The sequence below is a fragment of the Ostrea edulis genome, chromosome 7 (assembly GCF_947568905.1).
Source record: "Ostrea edulis chromosome 7, xbOstEdul1.1, whole genome shotgun sequence".
Lineage (NCBI taxonomy): Eukaryota > Metazoa > Mollusca > Bivalvia > Ostreida > Ostreidae > Ostrea > Ostrea edulis.
The window spans coordinates 24,760,892-24,782,223 of NC_079170.1; the positions used below are offsets into that span (position 1 = coordinate 24,760,892).

General features: G+C 34.9%; 1 protein-coding gene across 2 annotated transcripts; it reads right to left on the reverse strand.

Annotated features, from left to right (window-relative positions):
- Nucleotides 1–1,632: 1,632 nt before the first annotated feature.
- LOC125653507 (V-type proton ATPase subunit S1-like) lies at nt 1,633–21,216 on the reverse strand. 2 transcript variants are annotated; one of them, XM_048883054.2, is made up of 9 exons: nt 21,028–21,216; nt 14,917–15,043; nt 13,936–14,013; nt 11,729–11,948; nt 10,842–10,927; nt 4,401–4,618; nt 3,374–3,418; nt 2,957–3,167; nt 1,633–2,054 (listed from the first exon to the last, which is right to left on the reverse strand). In XM_048883054.2, the coding sequence occupies exons 1-9, from the start codon at nt 21,117–21,119 to the stop codon at nt 1,845–1,847; spliced, it is 1,287 nt and encodes a 428-aa protein (XP_048739011.2). In that variant the 5' UTR covers nt 21,120–21,216; the 3' UTR covers nt 1,633–1,844. The 2 variants fall into 2 exon arrangements, with proteins under 2 accessions (XP_048739011.2, XP_048739010.2); XM_048883053.2 differs by having other exon boundaries at nt 10,833–10,927; nt 21,028–21,173.
- Nucleotides 21,217–21,332: the final 116 nt, after the last annotated feature.

Below are 21,332 nucleotides of genomic sequence, written 5' to 3' on the forward strand. Positions count from 1 at the left end.
TGGATTTTATTTTTTATACACCTTTTTAAACTTTATATATTATAACAGGTTTACTAGATCATATATATATATATATATACACACACATGTATATGTATTGTGTATATATCTCATTGCAATGTCAGGGCCGTAAATTACATGGAGGCGGAGGAGGCAGCTGCCTCCTCCAACTTTTGAGCCCAAAAAAATTTAAAATTTAAAGTTCATTAGAATTTATTTTGTTTCCAATAACTAAGAACATGATACCTCCCTTAAAAAGCATTCCAAATCTTTCTTTTAGAATGAGTTAGTCAAGTAACATCTTACAAGGCCCTAGAATCAAGGATTTTGCACGAAACGTGTTCAGTGTGCACAAAATGTGCTCAGCGGCCCCCAGACCCCCGCCTAATTTCCTGCCTCCTCCAAATTGAAGGTTAATTTACGGCCCTGAATGTACACGTTTTCTTTCTTCTTCATGTTTTACACTTGTATGTTGTCTTGGTTACTGTGAGTAAAAGACCAACAGTCTGGTACAATAAATTTATTACCAGACTGTCAAAAGGCACTGTCCCTTGGTGCCCCCTGTAATCAAGTCAATAATTCATACTTTAAGACTTTGTACCATCGTTTTCATTATAAATGTTAATTATTCTATTCTACCCTCCCCGCTTTAGGCATAAAACATTCAGAACTTGATCCTGCATGTACATGTGTTTTATACTTGCATAATGATGTTGTACTTGCTATTATACTGATTTGATTACAATTTTATATGTATTCACACAACGCTATCATTATCCGCTGTCTCTGAAACTAGCACTGTCCTTAGATGTGTGAAGCAGTTGGGTTATTTTATTGTATATTTCATTTTGTTAATTTAAATTTGGTCTGCAATCAGTATTTCATATATGATTATAGATGTGTGCAGTGCAGAAATGTGAACTCTATCAGTACTTTTGAATGATTGTTATTTATTTTCATTCTTATAATTAATTGCTTGTTAACCTGTAGCAGCCAATAGAGCAGATTAAATTTTTGTCCATGCAGAAAGCCATATTATTCCAACTATCTGTAACAGATAATGATAGTACCCATGCTCAGTGGATTAAAATCCAAGGTAGAGTTTTTAATATACAAGACACTATTGTACATGTACTGGGAACTATATATATTCCACCTATAAATTCTTGTTTAAGCATTTCTGATGATATAGAAAGAAATTTACAATTTATGTCGCCCTTCTCTCCAAGATTGATTGTATATTGTTTAATGCCCCGCTCAAGAATCTTTTACTCATATAGAGATGTCATAATTGCCGGTGAAGTGCTTCAAAATTTAGGCCAATGCTCAGCTCTTATGGCCTTTGCAGGGATCTTTATCATGCCACACCTGCTTTGACACGGACCCGGTTTTTGCAGCCTCATCTGAAGGACTGCCCCATTTAGTCGCCTCTTATGACAAGCAAGGGGGTACTTAGAACGTATTCTAACCTGGATCCCAAAATTTTAAAAAGAATTAGAATAGTAGTTATCATAAAGAAGTTAAAGATGTTGAATTGTTAAGCATGATGGATAAAGAGTTTTAAATAGCAATAGGTCATCTGAATGACTAAGATGATGTAAACGATAATTCAAAACAAATAGCAACAGAAAATGAAATATTCAGAGGTCATGTTTATTACATTAATTATTGAAATCACAAACATGTATACAGCTAGTTTACAAAAAGCTCAATTAAATAAGAATGGTCCAATTACTTAATGTAAAAGTTTATCAAAACTGAATTTTATCTATTCCTTTTTAAAATATTCACAGCTGAAAATCACAGAAGCTTTGTCTAATAAAAATTCCATGAATTAACGTATTTTAATCGCTGACGTTGACAGTGATGGTTTTGCCCTTGGGGTCATCAAATCTGTCCTGTGTGTTGATTGATGACAGCATGGAGAATCCAAAGAGAAGGATGAGAGTGACCACAAGCATGGCAATGATTCCCATCCAGATGACCTCAGTGAAGAAAGGGATGCAATCCCAACCATCCGAGAACTTGGAATTCTTCACACCAAATGGCTGCAGCTGTAAAGATAATACTATATTGTTATTAAGAATACGTTTAAGAAATAAATTTTATTTTTGAAAATACATGAATTATGCGACACTTAACGCCTGTATACTTCATGAAGTGTGTTCGCGCCTAACGAAGAGTATGCTGGTGTGAAGATGTTGCCGTTCATGCCTCCATGTGGTTTCAAAAATAAAATTTAATCTTTAGATAGAATTACATTCTACTTTCATTTTTGTTGGAATTCTGAGTCGTCAAAATAGTTGTACTATATTCATCAAGATTCCTACGCACATTGAATTTGTTCACATTCATGAGGAAATGGCTAATATTCCTATTGGTATAGATATCGAAAGCAAAAACATTGGAAATATAAATATTTGACAGTGTTATCTAAAGTGGATGTGTCCAAAGCATATTCACGCTGATTAATGTAATATATCATGGTATGCAGATTAAAAATATAAATATCAGCAATATTTGTCTATTTCTTTCAGATTTGATTGCCTAGGTGAGTCAGCTCAGTAGGCTGGTGTGATGAACTGAAGATCGTGGGTTGGAGTCCAGCAGGGTTTTTAATTATCCCCCCCCCCCCCTCAGATTACTTTAAATTAAAACTGTATTTTTTGACTAAATGAAGTAAATTAAAAACTTTTCAATTTCAAAATATTGTTGTACGATATATCCTTCATTTTTCATCCACATCAAATCCTCTGGTGTAGCATTTCTCCTTAACAACACTGAAATCTCACCAAGAAAGCAAGACTGAAATCTCACCTAGAAAGCAAGACTGAAATCTCACCTAGAAAGCAACACTGAAATCTCACCTAGAAAGCAACACTGAAATCTCACCTAGAAAGCAAGCAACAAGACAGAGAGATGACCACGAATCCTTCAAATTAGAGTAAGACCTCACCTGGAATCCATCAAATGAGACCGTGACATTTCCCCCTGTGTGTTTTGTCAGCCCTGCTAAGCTGGAGCAGTGGTATGAGAACCCTTCAGGGGCTGAGACACTGTCCATACGAAGGTTGTCCGTTACACTATCATTCAGTGTGATGGTGGTCGAGTTTACTTTCCAGTACCCCGAATAGGCTGACGATGCATTACCCATCGTCATATTCATGCTGGAATATAAAGGTGTACAAAATAAGATTAGAGAGAACACAGCAGCTCAATTTCTATAGTGCTTGTTCAAAATACATAAAAGAATGCAATTACAGAGAAAACTGAACAAAGAACTTGCAAAGGACAGATATTTACATTGTACATTCACTTGCATAAAATTTGCTTTAAATCCATATATAAAATCTATATATAATGTAAAATATACCTCATATCCATTTTCAATTGTGGATCATCATAAATTACGTGCACCCTACAAATGATAAAACCTCAAGTCTTCATTATTTAATCAACAGGCCCTTTCATTAACACAAACAAGAGACCCATGGGCCACATCGCTCACCTGAGCAGCAGTTCCTAGCAATAAACAAACTTGAACAAAACTATCATTATACAAGCAGTTTGGTTCTGAAACAGAAAAAACTTTGCAAAGGTAACGACTAAAAATTCACTAATTATCAAACCTGACAACAAATTCATTAAATATCATATGCCCTTGTAGACGGGTATGACCTTTCAATCACCTGAGGATGCTTTGTGCCATTTAGTTTGGTTCCCTTCACATGGTTCCAAACAACCACTTGCCCACTCACACTGGCGACTATACTTTGCTTGTGAAGGTTAGTATCATTTTATCTCTTAGTTTGCACTCTGGTATTAAATTATGCTATAGCCTATATTCCTACTAAACTTTTGCAACCTTGAGTACATTCTAGTCTCATATGAAAGCAACAGGAGAAATTCTAGGATTATTTTAGCTCAACTATGTTTCAACATCAAACTTCGATGTAATGACTGGTTTCAGTGGTTTGCTACTGATTATAGCAACATGTTAGGAATTAAAGAGAAACTCAAATGGACCTGTATAATCGTATATTTCAGTATTGTGGAATGGCAGAAATATACATGATAGTCTTCACAAAGACTCTTTGGTCCCAAGACCAGGGCCAGTGAATTTTAAGGTCGGGTCAGTGAAAATCAAAATTAAAGCAGTCCACTAGGCTTGTACACTTTTTGTAAGTCACATTCTGTCTTCAATCATTCATAAACAAGCCTGAAGTTATTGATAAACAGATCAAGAACAATATGAACCCCTAATCGTCAATCCCCGATACAATTAAAAAGAATTCAAAATGAAGGAGGAAATAAATTCACTGTACATGTAAAGAATGAACAGGCACCGGTTGGTGACCCTTATTCAACATCTCCAAAAGAGGTATACAAAGCGCACTTACTCGGCAGTGTCATTAGTACAGTTGACTAAATTGCTTCCGATAAATTTATTTGTATCGTTGAGATAGTAAGATACATTGTTGGCCACTATGTTGATGGAGCGTATGTAGACGAGGACACAGGTAAAGTTAAGTAGCGTTCCGTTAGCGATTTTTGTTATGTTGGTGGGCATGTCCGTGCTCAATAAACGCCTCTTCGTCAATGCTGCCTTGTTCTCTGCCTGTAAACAAAATGAAAAAAATGTATCAATTTTATTGTTGAAGGAATTTAATGAGAATATATATTTTCTTACTTGCTTGTGATATATTACTGATATTCAATAATAATAACCAAGCTCATCTTAATGTACCTGTACAACAATGGTCTTACTGAAATACTGTGCTAGAATACTTGCGAAGGAAAACTGGAGGCAATGTCTACTGGAATGTCCTAAATCTTACAATCAAAATAAGATTGGGAAAACTGGGAACAATACAGGGCTTAAAATCACTTGCATGTTGGGCCAATAAACACACTCATTCCTATCTGAAAATTGATTGCTCCCACCCCCCACCCCCATCCGCTTGAAAATTTCCGAAAACATCAGCTTGCAAACACAGTAAGAATGGTCTCTGTTGTTAGATAAAAACTGAAACATCTCAGGAACAAGTTGTCTAGATGTATAAAGGTCGCAATTACCTAAGCACTTATTGACTTGAAACATCAACACGTACCACATCCCTTATTGACAAAAAATCACAATGAAAAATATTACGAGTTCAAACAAGAGGTACTGTGAGCAATGCTCACTAAGAATACCCCCCGCTTACCCCAATCTCCCAAACGGTGTTGGTAATAGGTAAAACTTCAGTATTATGATCCAAAAGGTATCTAGGAACACAGCATCTCCATGCGATGAAAAAAGCCGTTAAAGAATTTAAATGGAAACCATATTGCTACTTTGATGTCCAGTGCACTTGACCTTTGACCTTTTGACCCCAAAATCGATAGGGAACATCTTCATCCCATGGATAGTCCATATGTATGATATGGTGACTGTAGGTGGAAAGGATAACGCTTTAGAGCCCGGAAACCATATTGCTACTTCGATGTCCAGTGCGCTTGACCTTTGACCTTTTGACCCCAAAATCAATAGGGAACATCTTCATTCCATGGGTAATCCATATATATGATATGGTGACGGTAGGTGGAAAGGATAATGCTTTAGAGCCCGGAAACCATTGCGTCTACAGATGGACAGACAGACCGACGGACAACCCGATTCCAGTATACCCCCCCCCCCCCCCCCCCCCCCAACTTGTTGCGGGGGGTATAACTAGAACTGTCCTAACAGAATAATACCCCCTGCAAGGCACTTTGGATGGTAGGAAATAGTGAATTTGTGCTCATTGAAGAACAAATGATTTTTAACATATACATAACTCTCTTACTCTTTTGGATTTTAATGCAGTTTCAAATTGTTTTAATCAAACAAGAAGTAAAGGAGGATTTTAAATACTGTCCAGGATTCTGTTGGCCAATTTTAACACCGAAAGTTTTGTTTTGGACAAGAAATTTTAAACAGAAGTTTTGGAAATTTCAATCAAAACAATCGATCGACGAGGAACAAGAGCGTAGTGAGTCCAAATCAACTCTTGACTTTTCTATGTTTATTGTTGTCAAATGATATACAGTTAAATCCCGGTCCAACTGGAGATTATCTATGTATTTGCTGTGATAAAGAACAAATTTTAAACACAGAATTTGGACCTGGAAAGTTTGAGTGGATCTGCGATTCATGTATAGATATTTGTAGTGGAAATTCCACCGTGGATCTGAGTGTGAATGAAATTTTAACAACTTTACCTAATTAAAGGTATCAAATTTGCTCATGTTAACTTATGTGGCATACTCAATAAGCTTGACCAAATCAAGATTTTACTAAAAGATGGAATATTTGATGTTTTTGCTGTCACAGAGAGCAAACTTGATTGTCATATTTCCGATTCTGAAATTAAAATCAAAGGATACACTGTTATAAGGCAGGGCTCGAAATTAACATATGCCCGTCAGTCTGTGACTGGTTAAAAGTCTGGCGGACTGACTGACATTTGTTTTAGTCAGTCCGATGGGACTGGTTAATTTTCTAAAGCATCATTTTGGAAAATATAAAGTTTATGAAATTTTATTTACACATTTGGCATGCTTCGATCTGTAGATATATGAAGATGTAATATATAAATCCCACATTTAAGTGAACATTGAAATATTGTCTGAGGCATATTGAGTTAAATTTCATTTTAATAACATTAACGAAATATGTTTAATTTTTCTGGAAAACTCTGTTGGACTAGTAAATTTTTCTGCGGACTGGTTGAAATTATACCCCATCAGTCCGGCTGGACTGGTGACATAAAAAGTTAGCTTCAAGCCCTGTAAGGAGGGATCGTAATCGGCATGGAGGAGGTGTACTCATGTTTATTAAAGAAAAATGGACTGTAATGAACATATGCAAAGATGAAAATTTAGAATTTATGACAGTAGATATCAAACTTAATTCGCCAAAAATCAATGTAGGAGTTGTTTACAGACTGCTCGATTCCAATTCACAATGGATAGAGGATTTCGAGGAGCGGATGGAGGATATGTCAACTTCCTGTACCGAACAAGTTATCATGGGCGACTTCAATATAGACCAATTAAAGTCTTCAAGTTTTAAATCCGCGATGGAAACATGCGGTCTTACTCAAATGATAAACGAGCCTATCCGTGTGACGTGCGATAGCAGTACGTTAATAGATCATATATATGTTAACCATCCCGTATTCTATAGCTCCCGTGGAGTAATACCAATCGGGCTGAGCGATCATCACCTTGTATACTCGATACGAAAGAAATTTAAAGCTGTTTCACCACTTGACCATATTCATGTAAAGTATAGAGATCAAAAGAAACTAATTGAAAGAGATTTTATTAACGATCTTAATGTTGTTGATTGGAACTCGCTGAAATCATTACCCGACATCGATAGCATGTGGTCGTCTTTCCATTCTATGTTCATGACAGTTGTCGACAAGCATATGCCCATAAAAGAACGACGTAACTGCAGTGATTCTGAGAAGTGGATAAACGTTGATATTCTTTCAGAAATGCGACAGAGGGATATATTACACCGCCGAGCAATAAAGTCATGTGACGAATCCGACTGGAAATTATATAAGACCGCAAGAAACAGGGTTGTGATTAAAATTAACGATGCTAAACGTGAATTTGTGGAAAGTGCAATAAATCAAGCCAATACAAAACCAAAAGACATGTGGAAAAAATTAAAACAATTCTTAACAAAGAAATCGGCAACTGCTACGCCAACATATTTAGAAATGGACGGACAACCCGTTACAGATACAAAAGAGATGGCCAATACTTTTAACGACTTCTTTTGCGGCATTGGACACAAATATGCAGAGAAATTTGACAGTTCATTGCCTGAAATTGAACAATTAATGCCTAGGGGGTCTTTTATCATTCCAAATATTTCTATTAATTTTGTCAGAAATGAAATAAATGCTATGTCAAATTCGAAAGCTACGGGGTTAGATGCTATTTCTGTAAAGCTGTTGAAAATTAGCTTGGGTGTGATTGGTGAAATTTTAACATATCTGTTAAACATGTCTATAAAAAGTGGTGTGGTTGCATCCGAATGGAAAAAAGCTAGAGTTACCCCTCTTTTTAAATCTGGTGACAATTTTATGGTGAACAATTATCGATCCGTGTCAGTTTTAGCAATCGTGAGCAAAATTATAGAAAGGCATGTTTTTAACTCATTTTACGAGTATTTGGATAAAAACAATCTTTTAACGGAACATCAATCCGGTTTTAGACCAAAACATTCTTGCGAAACAGCACTTCATAACATTATTGATAAATGGTTAAGTAATATAGATAGTGACAAATTAACAGGTGTTCTTTTTATTGATCTTAGTAAAGCCTTTGACACTGTAAACCACCAGGTATTGTTACACAAGCTTTCATCATTTGGTATTTGTCAAAATTCTTTTAAATGGTTTCAGTCTTATCTTATCGGAAGATCACAAAGTGTTAGATGGAAAGGTGTTTTGTCAGATGAAAAAGATGTTACAATAGGAGTGCCTCAGGGGTCCATATTGGGTCCATTGTTCTTCATTTTATTTGTTAACGATTATCTTAAATGCTTAAAGCACTCAAATGTCTCTATATATGCAGATGATACATCTCAGGATGTTTCACATCAATCTATTGATGTTATTGAGCAAAGGTTACATGATGATCTTTTAAACTCTATGAAATGGATGGAAAGTAATAAACTTACGATGAATTTAGAGAAAACACAATGTATGTTGATTGGCACTGCACAAAAACTCTCAAAGTGTAGAAAAATGTGTATCAAAGTAGGAGATATTGTTTTAGATACTGTTAAAACGACCAAACTTCTTGGTGTCCAAATAGATGAATGTCTAACCTGGTCTGTACACATTGATTCTTTATGCAAGAAACTTTCACAGAAAATAGGCATTTTACGTTGTCTGCAAACTTTTATGTCAAATGCAGCATTATTGAAAATTTATAACACTTATATTTCCTCATTTTAACTATTGTTGCACAGTTAGGTGCTCAGCCAAAAACAGGGTTTTTATTGACAGACTTTTTAAGTTACAGAAAAGGGCAGCCAGAATTATATTGAAGGTGAAAGTAACTCAGACTTCTACAGCTGATATTCTTAGTGTTCTTAAATGGATGCCTGTTCATGATTATTTTGTATATAGAAAACTAGTGCTTGCTTTTAAGGTTCTTAATAACATGACACCAGAATATATGAACGTTTTTAGTTTTGTCAGCCAAGTTAGTTCCAGAACAACAAGAAGTAGCAATAGTGGCATTTTGTATTTACCAAAAGTTCAAACTGAATATTATAAACGGTCTTTTAAGGTATCCTCCACAATTTTATGGAATCAGTTGCCCGAGTCTGTCAAAAGCTGTGGTTCTATTACATCTTTTAAATCAGCATATTTGCAACATTATTTCTCAAATAAGTGATATATATGTTTATTTTCCCCCCCAGTGATATTGTGTGTATATTTTATATTATGTTATCTATTTTTCTATTCTCTCATTTATCTGTCTGTGAATATGTTTTATACAGGACCACAATGTAAACTAGTCATTTGTACTAATTGTGCTATCCTGTCTAAATAAAAGAATTTATTATTATGTACTCTGGACAATGACAACTTTTAAATACCCCCACCCAATAATCGAAATAGCAGGAGCACAACTTCATTACTCATATAAGATATACACAGAGTTTTTATTAAATCTGTTCATCAGAGTTAAAGATATACTCTGGACAAATGATGTCTATGGATAGTACACACAGACACGGTGATTCCAGTACCCTCCTCCCCCCAATAAACTTTTTGGGGTGTATAATGGCTATGAGATTTCAGCATCCCCCCCCCCCCCCCCCCTGAACTTTGTGGGGTGTATAATTTCTATATAAATCATTAAATGACTCGACATTTTGTTTTTCTTTAACCCACAATACTTTATTTTTGACTCAGTACTTTCCCCAAAATACATGTAACTTTTTTAAATGAAAAATTCCAAAATGAAATGGTTCAGGACCCTGTACCAAAAAAAGGGCCTATTAAACCATGCAATGCCAGCTGGGTTTTCTAACCTCTTTCAAGGAATACACACATGGTATAACTGTGACAGATGAGGGACTATGTCTTAAAACAAGTCACACATGCTAGGAATAACTGAGGACTTATGTTTCTCTCGTTTCATTGTCTTATTATAAATACATGCAGGGGAAAAGTTAGCATGGGTCTGCCCAAGCCAAAAATGGATATTTTGACTTTAAGAAGCTATTTTTGTTTTTTAGAAAATGAATTCTGTGAACCAATTTTGAGGTTTGAAGCTTTATAAAAATGCCAATAATAGTAAGTAAGTATTGGTTCCGTAACCTAGTCTTAGGTAAAGGTCCTGCGCAATCTACTAACACTTGACTGAAAGGTTCTTCAAAAGCTGGACCTTGTCAATGACTCTAACATCACTGTCATCTCTGTACTACTCTTGCGGACATTTTTGTAAGGCCCACAAATTTACAATCAGTGCACACTCTGCTGATTGGGTAATATAATGATTCAACCAATCAACAAGAAGAATACAATGAGGAGATACTGACCGCTAAGTAAAATTCAAAGTCAAAACTGGATATTGCGTAAAATAAGATTCGTACATGTAAATGGTGAAAATTATTGAACCTTGAAATTTACGGAAGCAGAATCGTTATATAAAGAACAGCAGTGGAAGTTTTCCAGTCTGGAAAGCAGAATTCTGCTTTAAAGTGGAGAAAAATCATATCTGTGTATATACATTTGCAATGTGTCAGGTAATCATGAAATAAAGCTTACACCACTTACAACTTGTGAGTCCCGGGCGGTGTAGACTGCCGTGTACCGGACACCTCCCTTGCTCAGCTGCCTGATCACCTTCCCAATGGCTTCGTCTGCAAATCCCATCATTAGAAATTTACATTCATCAATGGTTGGTCAACAATAAAGCTTTGCTGTTTTATTGCATTAATATTTAAAATCACTGCGATGCACAAGTGAGCTTTCAACTTGACATAAAAGACTATACTTAAAAAAAAACAACAAATAAGTTGTGTCACAATTATAAATAAATTGAACAATGGAACGGTAACTCTGCTGATAATACATATTCCCCCATGTTTTCATTATCTATATACCTCCATAATACAACCTACACAGTCATATTCCTTAATCAAGCATTACTATACCTTTTACTATCATCAATCAGGGCCATAATGCAAACATGATATTTTACACATACATTTATCGTTTTGTTGCTGTTGATCTTACGTGGTCATTGATTTCGTCCGAAATCTTCGTTTTTTTTTATTTCCCGCCGATATCTATTACATTCTGGGATTCCAGGATGTAAAAAGATGTAGTGTGCAGACGCCGATCGAAAATTGTTAATGGCAGCATGTAGCAAACGGAGGTTGGCAGAATTTTTTTTCTTCTAATAACATGTTTGGTTTATGACCCTGACTAATCACCAAAAGACTTTCAATACTACTCCTTTTTTTTTTTTTTTTTTTTTTTTTTTTTACAGTAATTTGAACCTGCCATATGATAATAATGGTAATCACACACACTATATCCAAAAGCATATACCCTGGAACATACTCTGTAGGAAATCAGAATATTGCATGATAGATTCCAAAATTCACAAAATCTATATTCCTGTAAAACTTGTATATGATTGTTAAAAATACATGTACCATTTCTCCTAAAACCTTCCTTCTCATTAGGGCTGTCCAATATTGAGGTCAATGTCACAATGATGAGATTGGGAACATTTGAATCAATGTTAACTTTGCCGATGTCGTGACCTTCCACCTGGTGAACTTTTCCCTTGAACGTCTTGGTCATGTCATCCACAGCGAGGCTGGGAAGGTGAACTGATGGGAGACTGACAGAGGACAACTCATCCATGAAACCCTAGCAAGAACAATTACGAAACATTTATACAACACGGATCAGAGTATATCAGCACTAGAAGAACAATTACGAAACATTTATACAACACAGAGTGTATCAGTGTACTAATAGATCATTCTGCAGACTTAAGGTTATCAATATGGTTCCTTAAAATCCATTAATGGTCTATCAGATTTGAAAGTGACCCACTAAAAACTTATACAGTCATGCCGTAGTCCCACACATCCTCTTGGTCTTCCCAATCTGTGGTACTGACATAATCTTGATTTCTACATCTTCGTCACACATTACTAGAATCCATTGTTATACATTTTACTCTGTATAGAATATTTAATCGTGAGTAATTCCGAGTGCTGCCGACTACAGTACCTCAAGAAAATACAGACATGATAATTTAACTTTACCATAATATATTGAGGTTTGAACATGACTTTGCTATGACAACTTAAAAATATTTAGTGGTTTATTTGACAACCATTTGCAATGACATCACAATGCCAAACTAAGCAGTAACATTGATGTAATAAGGCCATTGAAGTAATTATATTCAAAAGAGCATCTATGGCTGTTTCAGCTCATTAAACCTGACATGCATGGAGAGTTCTATAAACTGGGATATTATTATGGTACCTTAAACAAATCACAGCTAAATTCAATGTAGAATATGTTTATTTATTATTATTATTATTTATTTTTTTTTTTTTACATATTGTGCTGAGGATAATTCATACTGTTGCAAATAATCAACACAGAGATGTCACAATATAAACACTCAACCTTAAACAGATGTCATTTATGAAGAACTCTTTTAAACATCTGGAGGTAGATGTAAATCTGGGTGATAATCACCAAGATATTTAAAATCAACAAGATATTTAAAACCATTTTATAAACAGTACATGTATTAGATATTGACAAATGAAACAAGATGTACTGTGAGCAATGCTCACTAAGAATACCCCGTGCTTACCCCAATCTCCCAAAGGGTGTTGTTAATAGGTATAAATGACCTCTTTCCTGAGTGTAAAAATATGGTATGCATTTGTAGAAGAAAATGGAAGATATAGTCCGAAAAAACAAATCCATGGCATAAACCTATAATTTTGACCTTGAGATCAAAGGTCAAGGTCATAAAGAGGTCATGAATGTACATGACACATAGTCTCATGGTGATACACCCATGTCTTATGGTATGACTATGTCAAAACCCTATAATCAATTTTGACCTTGAGGTCAAAGTTCAAGGTCATACAGGTACATGACACATCGTCTCATGGTGATACACTCATGTGTCAAATATGGTATGCCTATGTCAAAGAACAAAGAAATTATGGCCCGGACACGAATCCATTGTAAAAACCTTTAATTTTGACCTTGAGGTCAAGGTCATATAGAGGTCATGAAGGTACTTGACACATCGTCTCATGGTGATCTACCTGTGTGCCAAATATGGTATGCCTAAGTCAAAGAACAAAGAAGTTATGGCCTGGACACGAATCTGCACAGACAGACAGATGGACGGACGGACAGACAGAGTGATTCCTATATACCCCCCAGAACTTCGTTTGGGGGGTATAATAATACTTTCCCAATCTGATTAAAATAAGATCTTTGATCCACTCCGTTATTGTTATGTCACTACACAAAGCAGTGTAAGCAGTGACGATTTGATTGGCTAAACCAAAGTTGACACTGATGTGACCCCATATGAGACGTCTTCAGATCTTTGTGTAGCGACATAACAATAACGGAGCGGATCAAAGATCTTATTTTAATCAGATTGGATACTTTCCTCATCCGCCATCATTTAGTGTATTTGTTTTAAAAATTAGTCTGATTCTTGTATAGAAAGAAACCATCTATGACATGCAATACTGCATTTCAGAAATGACAATATTATAATCAGTGTGTCATGGGGTGCTGACAATGAATACAAACAATACATTGCTGTGTTGAAACACCTCTTAAATTTTGATAAAAATAGTACCTTAATGTTCTTGAAGACCCCTCCGTCACTCTCCGGATTGTACACATCAGCATGTTGAGTGAAATCCTGGAGGCTTAGCTGTCAGAGAAAGAAAATCAGTAGAATTAGAGTGGAAAATACATATCAGTGGATCAAATGAAAAATATCAGCAACTATGGAATCAATTAAACAAAGTGATAAATGGAAATTCATGAAAAAAGTATGAATGGAATTAAAGGGACTGATTCACAATTTCTGAAAAAAAAATGTTTTGCATTTTTGATGTTAAACATTAAAAATATAACTCATTTAATGTTGATAGCCAAAATTTTGACCTTCTGAATGCAAGAATAAAAGCAATATATTAGCCTTAAATCTGTGTGATGTAAACAAAGACTTGAATCTTTTTATGTATACAAACAAACCAGTGAAATATTAATTTTGTAACATAAAGCATCTCAATTTTGCATAGTCACAAATTTTAACTTTTAGATGACGCATTCTACCCAAAGAATGTTTGAGATGTGAAAGATATAAAAAACTTAGATCGATATCCATTTCTTTTGAAAATTTCGTAAACATTAACATATCACAATCTTTGTTTACAAAACAAATAACAAACTCTCTAAAATGAGCTTCTGTGATAAAGTATAACGTTAATTTTTATGTGAAATCTTTTAAACACATTAGACAGTAGGTTTTGGTCATTAAAAGTGAAAAACAAAATTTTGGGGAAAATCGTGAATCAGTCCCTTTAAAGGGAACAAAACAATGGAAAGAATTTAGAGAAATCAGGAATATTGATGATCGAACAGATCACTGACTTGGTCTTTTAATGCATGTATACATGTGTATTGTATTAACAAATTGAATAGAAAACTTAAACAACTTGTTTTTATTATTGCATGATGATTATAGAAAAGAGAACTATCATCATTGTAAAAATAACATTGTTTCCCGACTTGAAATGATGACAAGGATTCTCTTTCATCAAAATTTTACCTTATCCTGAACGAAGACAACAAGATTTCCATCTTTTCCTTTGGTTAATGGATTGAGGTAGTGCTGGGTAAAGTCTGTTGATACAATAGTTTTACCTGAGTTGGTCTGTGGCAGATCAGCAAGAGATCTGGGCAAAAAAAGTGAAAGTAAGTCAAATAAAGTGCACCGCCACGGCACATGATACGCCCGTCACATATTGTTAACATGAACATATCACCATGAAGAGATAGGTATGCATGGAACCAAATGTCAACCTTCCTTTAAGAATCTTACCCACTTTATGGCCTCATGTGACATTGCTTCAAATATTGATAATGTAAGCTTAATGATTTTTAAAAGGATATAAAAACATTTTCCCAAATGTTTTCAATGAAATGATTAAAGTGCAAGATAGCCCTTTATCCAAGTAAACAACTTACAATAAATGGGAGTACTCAAAAAGGTTGATTTATTCAACATATCAAAAAATACATATATCAGTATCTGCCTTTGTCAAATCTTCAACTATAAAAGTAAAATATGCATGGTGATGTCAATATAAATAAATATAGATTAAAAATGGTTATTTCAAACACTGGTGCATCTCCTACGGTGTAGTTATTAATTATAAAAAAATAATACATCATATATTTCTCAACTGGTTGTGTTAGACTTGAGAAATGCACATCTGCAGCTTTGCTCATTGTATTTTAAGGAATGAAGAACAATGCACAGCGTAATAAAACATCAAACATTAGTCATTATGTTTATTCTTAGACTGTAAAACTGTCATCTTAGTGAGACATGACAATCTGCACCTTGTTGTTGAGATATAAAATAAAAATATATTTTACAATATCATATTAATTCTTAAACTTTATACCAAATTAACTTTCAAAGTAATGGCTACCAATTAGAAGTGTTCTAAAATTTGACAGATCAATTAGAAGGCCAGATTCCTCTGCCCAATTCCCGATTGCAAGAGATATAGATAGCACCTCCTTGATCAGATTGCTGTAACAGAAATCTTCTAAACTCATTAATTAATCTGTAATTTGACAGAATGCAATTTTTCTGTTAGCAAAATGCCTCCTGAATTGCTTGATAATTACACCCATGGGACAAGGGAAATTTCTCTTGTTACTGACACAAAAGAAATAATTTGTTTGTTATATACTGCTGTATAGTACAGTGTATATAATGAAGAATGTGTAGTTTCTTGAATTAACATTTTTTAATATGGTTATTGCAATACTATTTCATCTGTTCAGATTTACACAAATGCCCAATCTGCAGCTTTGTTCATTGTATATCTTTTTTCTGAACAATGCCACAGCCATAACAAAACATCAAAATACTAATCATTAAAATAGGCCTTTATACATATTGCAACCATTTGTTGTCTTAGTGAGAAATGATACTCTGCATATAGGTTGCTGAGAAAAAAAATTAAAAATTATATAGTACAATGTCAAATTAATTTTGAAAATAAAGACTAACCACAACAAACAAATTCACTTTCAAATAATTTCTGGTATATCTGCAATTAAGAGGCTAAGATCTCTCTGCCCAATTCCCTAGAGATAAAGATAACACCTGCTTGATCATGTTGATCAGAGATGCTCTACACAAAACTCATTAATTAGTCTTGTCAAAATGCCCTTTGCATGCTACTCCCATGGGACAAGTGGAATTTCTCATGTTATTGTTAGAAACAAAGGAAACATTACATAGGCTAAAAAAAGCTGTACAGTATATCATAAAAAAAATATGTGTTTTCTTGATGTAACATTTTTGAATGAGGTTTTCTACAAAACTCTTATATGAGTAGGGATTGTACCAATTATAACATACTTTTTTCAAAAAATCACTTCAACTAAATGTCACAGTGACCTTAAAGTACAGTGCGACACACCTTCTACCTAAGATGCATAAGTTGACCAAGTTTCATGATTCTAGATCAAATAGTTTTCAAGTTATGAGCCGGACAGGGTTTTACCATATTTGGCCATATCTTCTTAATTAAAAGTCACAGCGACCTGGTTTTAATGTGCGACACACCTTCTACCCAAGATGTATCAACTGACAAAGTTTGATTATTCTAGGCCTTATAGTATTTAAGTTATGAGCCGGACACGAAAAAGCTAACAGACGGACGGACAGACGGACGGACATGAAGGCCATAACATAATACGGCCCGTCTTAAGACGGGCGTATAAAAATTTATTAAAAACTAAATATGACAATATACATTATTATATAGCAAATGATGGACACACTCCTGTATGCAGTGCATGCCAGATCATGTTTCTGAACCCCTTCAGGACTCCAAAATTAAATAGAGAGTTTGACAAATCAAAATCATTAATGTACACATACAATGGAAGTTTAAGATGGAAATTAAATGAATCTGAGACAGTTGTGAATCAACAATGACTGTATATTTCCAGAGTTTTATAAATCGGTTGGTCCAGCTGGTAAATAATTTTGAAGACAAGTCTGGTTATCTTTGGCTGAACATGCTGAAGGTCTTGTAATACATGTATGTAAATATGTTCAATTAATTTGGATCTTTATTCTCTTTGCATGTATGGTGAAACAAAGTAAATGTTTGACTCTGCATGTTTAAATGAATAATTTCAAGCACCTTTATCACTAGAAGTTATCTTAAAAATTGCTAAAACACATCAAAGATGCGTATGGCTGAGTTGCAGTTTGGAAAATTATGTACGCTTGCATTCACGAAGTAAAAATATGCACGTATTTAATATAGTTTGTAAGTATGAAGCTTTGAATGGCCGCAATAGGTATTTAGTGTGATACTGACCTTGACCTTTGGATTTCAAAAGCAACATGAATCTTGTTTGTCATCAGGATTTGAAGTCTGATAAACATGCACCAGCAAGTAAATATATGAAAGTTAGAGACAAGCTCAAATCTACAGTTTATAGTGAAAAAGAGACCTTGACCTCAAAATAAATAGGAACCTTCCTGTTTTAGATGTGATCATGTTATGTAAGTCTCACAAAGATGCACAAAAAGTATGAAAGTTAGAAACCGGACAAGCTAATTATGGACGCCGCCCGTCTGACTGGACGCCCATCCTTCGCCAAAAGCCGAGATTTGCTAGGGAACTTGGCTAAAAATAATGGTGATGTGGCCTATCAAGTTCGCTATTAGTGCAAGACCTGGCATAAAAAGAAACAAGAGACCCATGGGCCACATCACTCACCTGAGTCACCCTGGCCCATATTTAAAGATTTTTCCCTATATACATGTATTCAAATGCAAAACCTTGATCCCTTATTGTGACCTCTTACCCCCAAAGGCCATGACCTGAACAAACTTGAATCTGCACTATGTCAGGAAGCTTTCATGTAATTTGAACTATTCTGGACCAGTGGTTCTTAAGATTTTTAAATAACCCCATCCTTTTTTTTTTTTTTTTTCATTTTCAAGATATCTCCCCTTTGATGGTCCTTCATTTGAACAAACTGGAATCCCCTTCACCTATGAATGATGTGTACCAAGTTTAATTGAAATTGGTCCAGTGGTTCTGGAGAAGAAGATGAAAATGTGAAAAGTTTATGACAACGGAAAGTTTTCATCAGAAAAGCTCACTTAAACCTTTAGCTCAAATGAGCTAAAAACAGAAAATGGGAAGGTATGGAATTTTAGAAAACTGCCCCAAAGGTCATAAATGGTTGGAGTGAAGAAGTGGGGATGACTTCTGCAGGCAAAAAATTGGAAACGAAAAAGCAGGCAAGCATAGCTAGCTTTATTTCTGGTTTAAAAACATTTTTGCTTGTCAGTAGTGACAGACCATGAAAAACTCCACTGGAAATTTTGAATTCATGCAAAGAAGCAAAGAACAAATCATCAACTGCCACGCATAAACGTGTGTTATCATTAAATGAACCCATAAGACACCAAAATATATATCTAACCTAAGTTATAAAGTGTCGTTTGTAAGGTTTTAAAAACCATTTTTTAACAACAACTGACAGAATAGATAAAGGTATACCAGAAGTACAAAGTGACTCGGATCGCTGCTGTTCTCAGACAGATGAAACATTGTGGGTCATCAAACATACCAGGCATGCAGAAATTTGTGGAAAGAGAGAAAGAAAGAAAGAGTAGACAGAGAGGAAGAAAGAGAGACCTGAATGTGGGAGAGTGATGCAGAATTAATCTCACTGAAGAGTTCCAAGAGTTTAGGATGCCTTGAAATAGATTGGTTAAAAATTACAGTTTTCTTTTTATTGCTTTAAATTTTTATGCTTAATAAATGCTTTGTATAAAGTAATTGTCAATCAGTAAATTCTGTATCTCTAATAGTAGTACAACCTATCATGAAATATACTATCGGAACTCTCCCATGTTGAGAAGTGAATATGAAATGGTGGCCATTTGCAATGGCTTCAAAAATAGCCATCTTTATTTACTGTGTGATTTACACCATGTTTCATTGTAATAGGGAGTTAATAGGATGTTTAAGGCTAAAAGTTGAAACGGACAAGAAATTCAGTTTAACCCATTTTAATCGCAACAAGTGATCAAAGTTCAGACAAAATTTCCCGAATCACTTTGTGTGACACTGGTCCGAGATACGGAAGAGGTGTCAGTCCAAATATCCAGCCTCGACGAATCTCGCTGCAGGAGAGTGAGACTGAGTGAACAAAGCGTGCTAGATAATGAAAGTTGCTGAGAGAAGCGAGACAGATTCAAGTTGAGAAAGAGTATTAAATAATATGCTTTACGGCGTGACCGTGTTTGAGGGCGAAGCAAAAAGTATTAGCATTCGCATGTAGATCAATAACAGGACAAAAAATATCCCGAAAGTACATGTAGCACCTAACGTGTGAGGACAGAGCTCAATCAAAGTATTCTAACTTTAGACATTTTTGATCTGCCTACTCATTGAACGCGGGAAACTATATGCAACTGATGTAAACAGTGCATTGTAACGTCATATTCAGCGTCGGTGTTTAGCAAATTCATAAACATAGGAGGAGACAAGGTACAATTGCGTTACTCGAGACCAGGAGTGATTATAGGCCCTATATGATTAAGAAAATAAGATTTACATGCTTTTACAGATTTTATGTAACATCTCAGAACGACGTGAACTTGGGTACATGAGATTCAAAATGGAGAAATACATGTCCACGCGCTAGTATTCGAATTGACGCCATTGGGACCAAACTTTTCAAGTTCCATAAGTATGGTTTAATTTTTCATTAGTTTTCTATCTTTTCCTTTTAATCGTGTATATACGTGTTGCATATAGGGAGAGCTCCGTTCTCACGGCCCTTCGCCCTCTATTAATTTGTTTTAAAGGTTCGTATTGTTTTCTTAATTTTTCATTCAAGTAACCTTAAACAGGTTGGGAACACTTCCCCTATAGCGAGATATTCTCGCTAAAACGTGATTATCCCTCTTTAGCGAGAAATAAACATGACCATAAACAGGTGTTTTGGCGTCTTTATTGAAAATAATGGAAAATCCCGTGCAACGCTGAATAAGTGCGACACGCACTCAACATGATGCGAATTGTTTCTATGAAATTGACAACATAGTCATGAAATTGCATATCAAAGTTGCTGCGTAAGAGGGAAGCAGTCTGAAATCCAATACACATCGTGAGTGTTTTTGTTTTGATTCATATATTTGCAGAAGTATCAGACATTTTAGCACTTTTTCTTCTTTTCACGTGAATCACGAAAAGATGTACTCCGCGGGTGTTTTTCTCGGTTGTACGGGGTATATTTATTCTCGCTAGAGAGGGATAATCGCGTTTTAGCGAGAATATCTCGCCATAGGGGAAGTGTTCCCAACCTGTTAAATACTGACCAGGAAATATTTGTTCCGACTAGTAAAATTTATCAATTCATCGGTCCATCTGACCACAGAATTTTACTTTATCTAAAAAACTTCAGGGCATTTATTCTTGCAAAGCCTCATAGTCTTAGCAGTGACGACATGCTCCAATAAGGTCACAAATTTTCAACAACATTCCTACGTCTCCATGTTCAGAAAAGTGGGAGGAGTACAAAATTTTAGGGTTCTTTTCATAGTAAATTAATGCACAGATACACCAATAATTCATTTTGAAAAAAAAAAATATTATACCTTGAAGAAGACCATAACAAGACTGGAACTTTACTTGAAAAAGCGAAGGAAATACAACTCAAAATGATTAGTTTTCTTAGTCCTTCCTCCATTTTTTGGCCGATGTCAATAATCACGTGAGATAAATGTAATATATGGAATGAAATAAAGAGACTGTAAAATTCCGGTATCAATCGTTCACGTAATCGTGAAATTTAAAAGTTTTAAAACTATTTCTTAATCATATTAAAGAATTATGATATCTAAAATTAATTGTTGATGAAAATACCTTACCAGCAGATTCTGGTTAAGTCTTAAAGAATCTT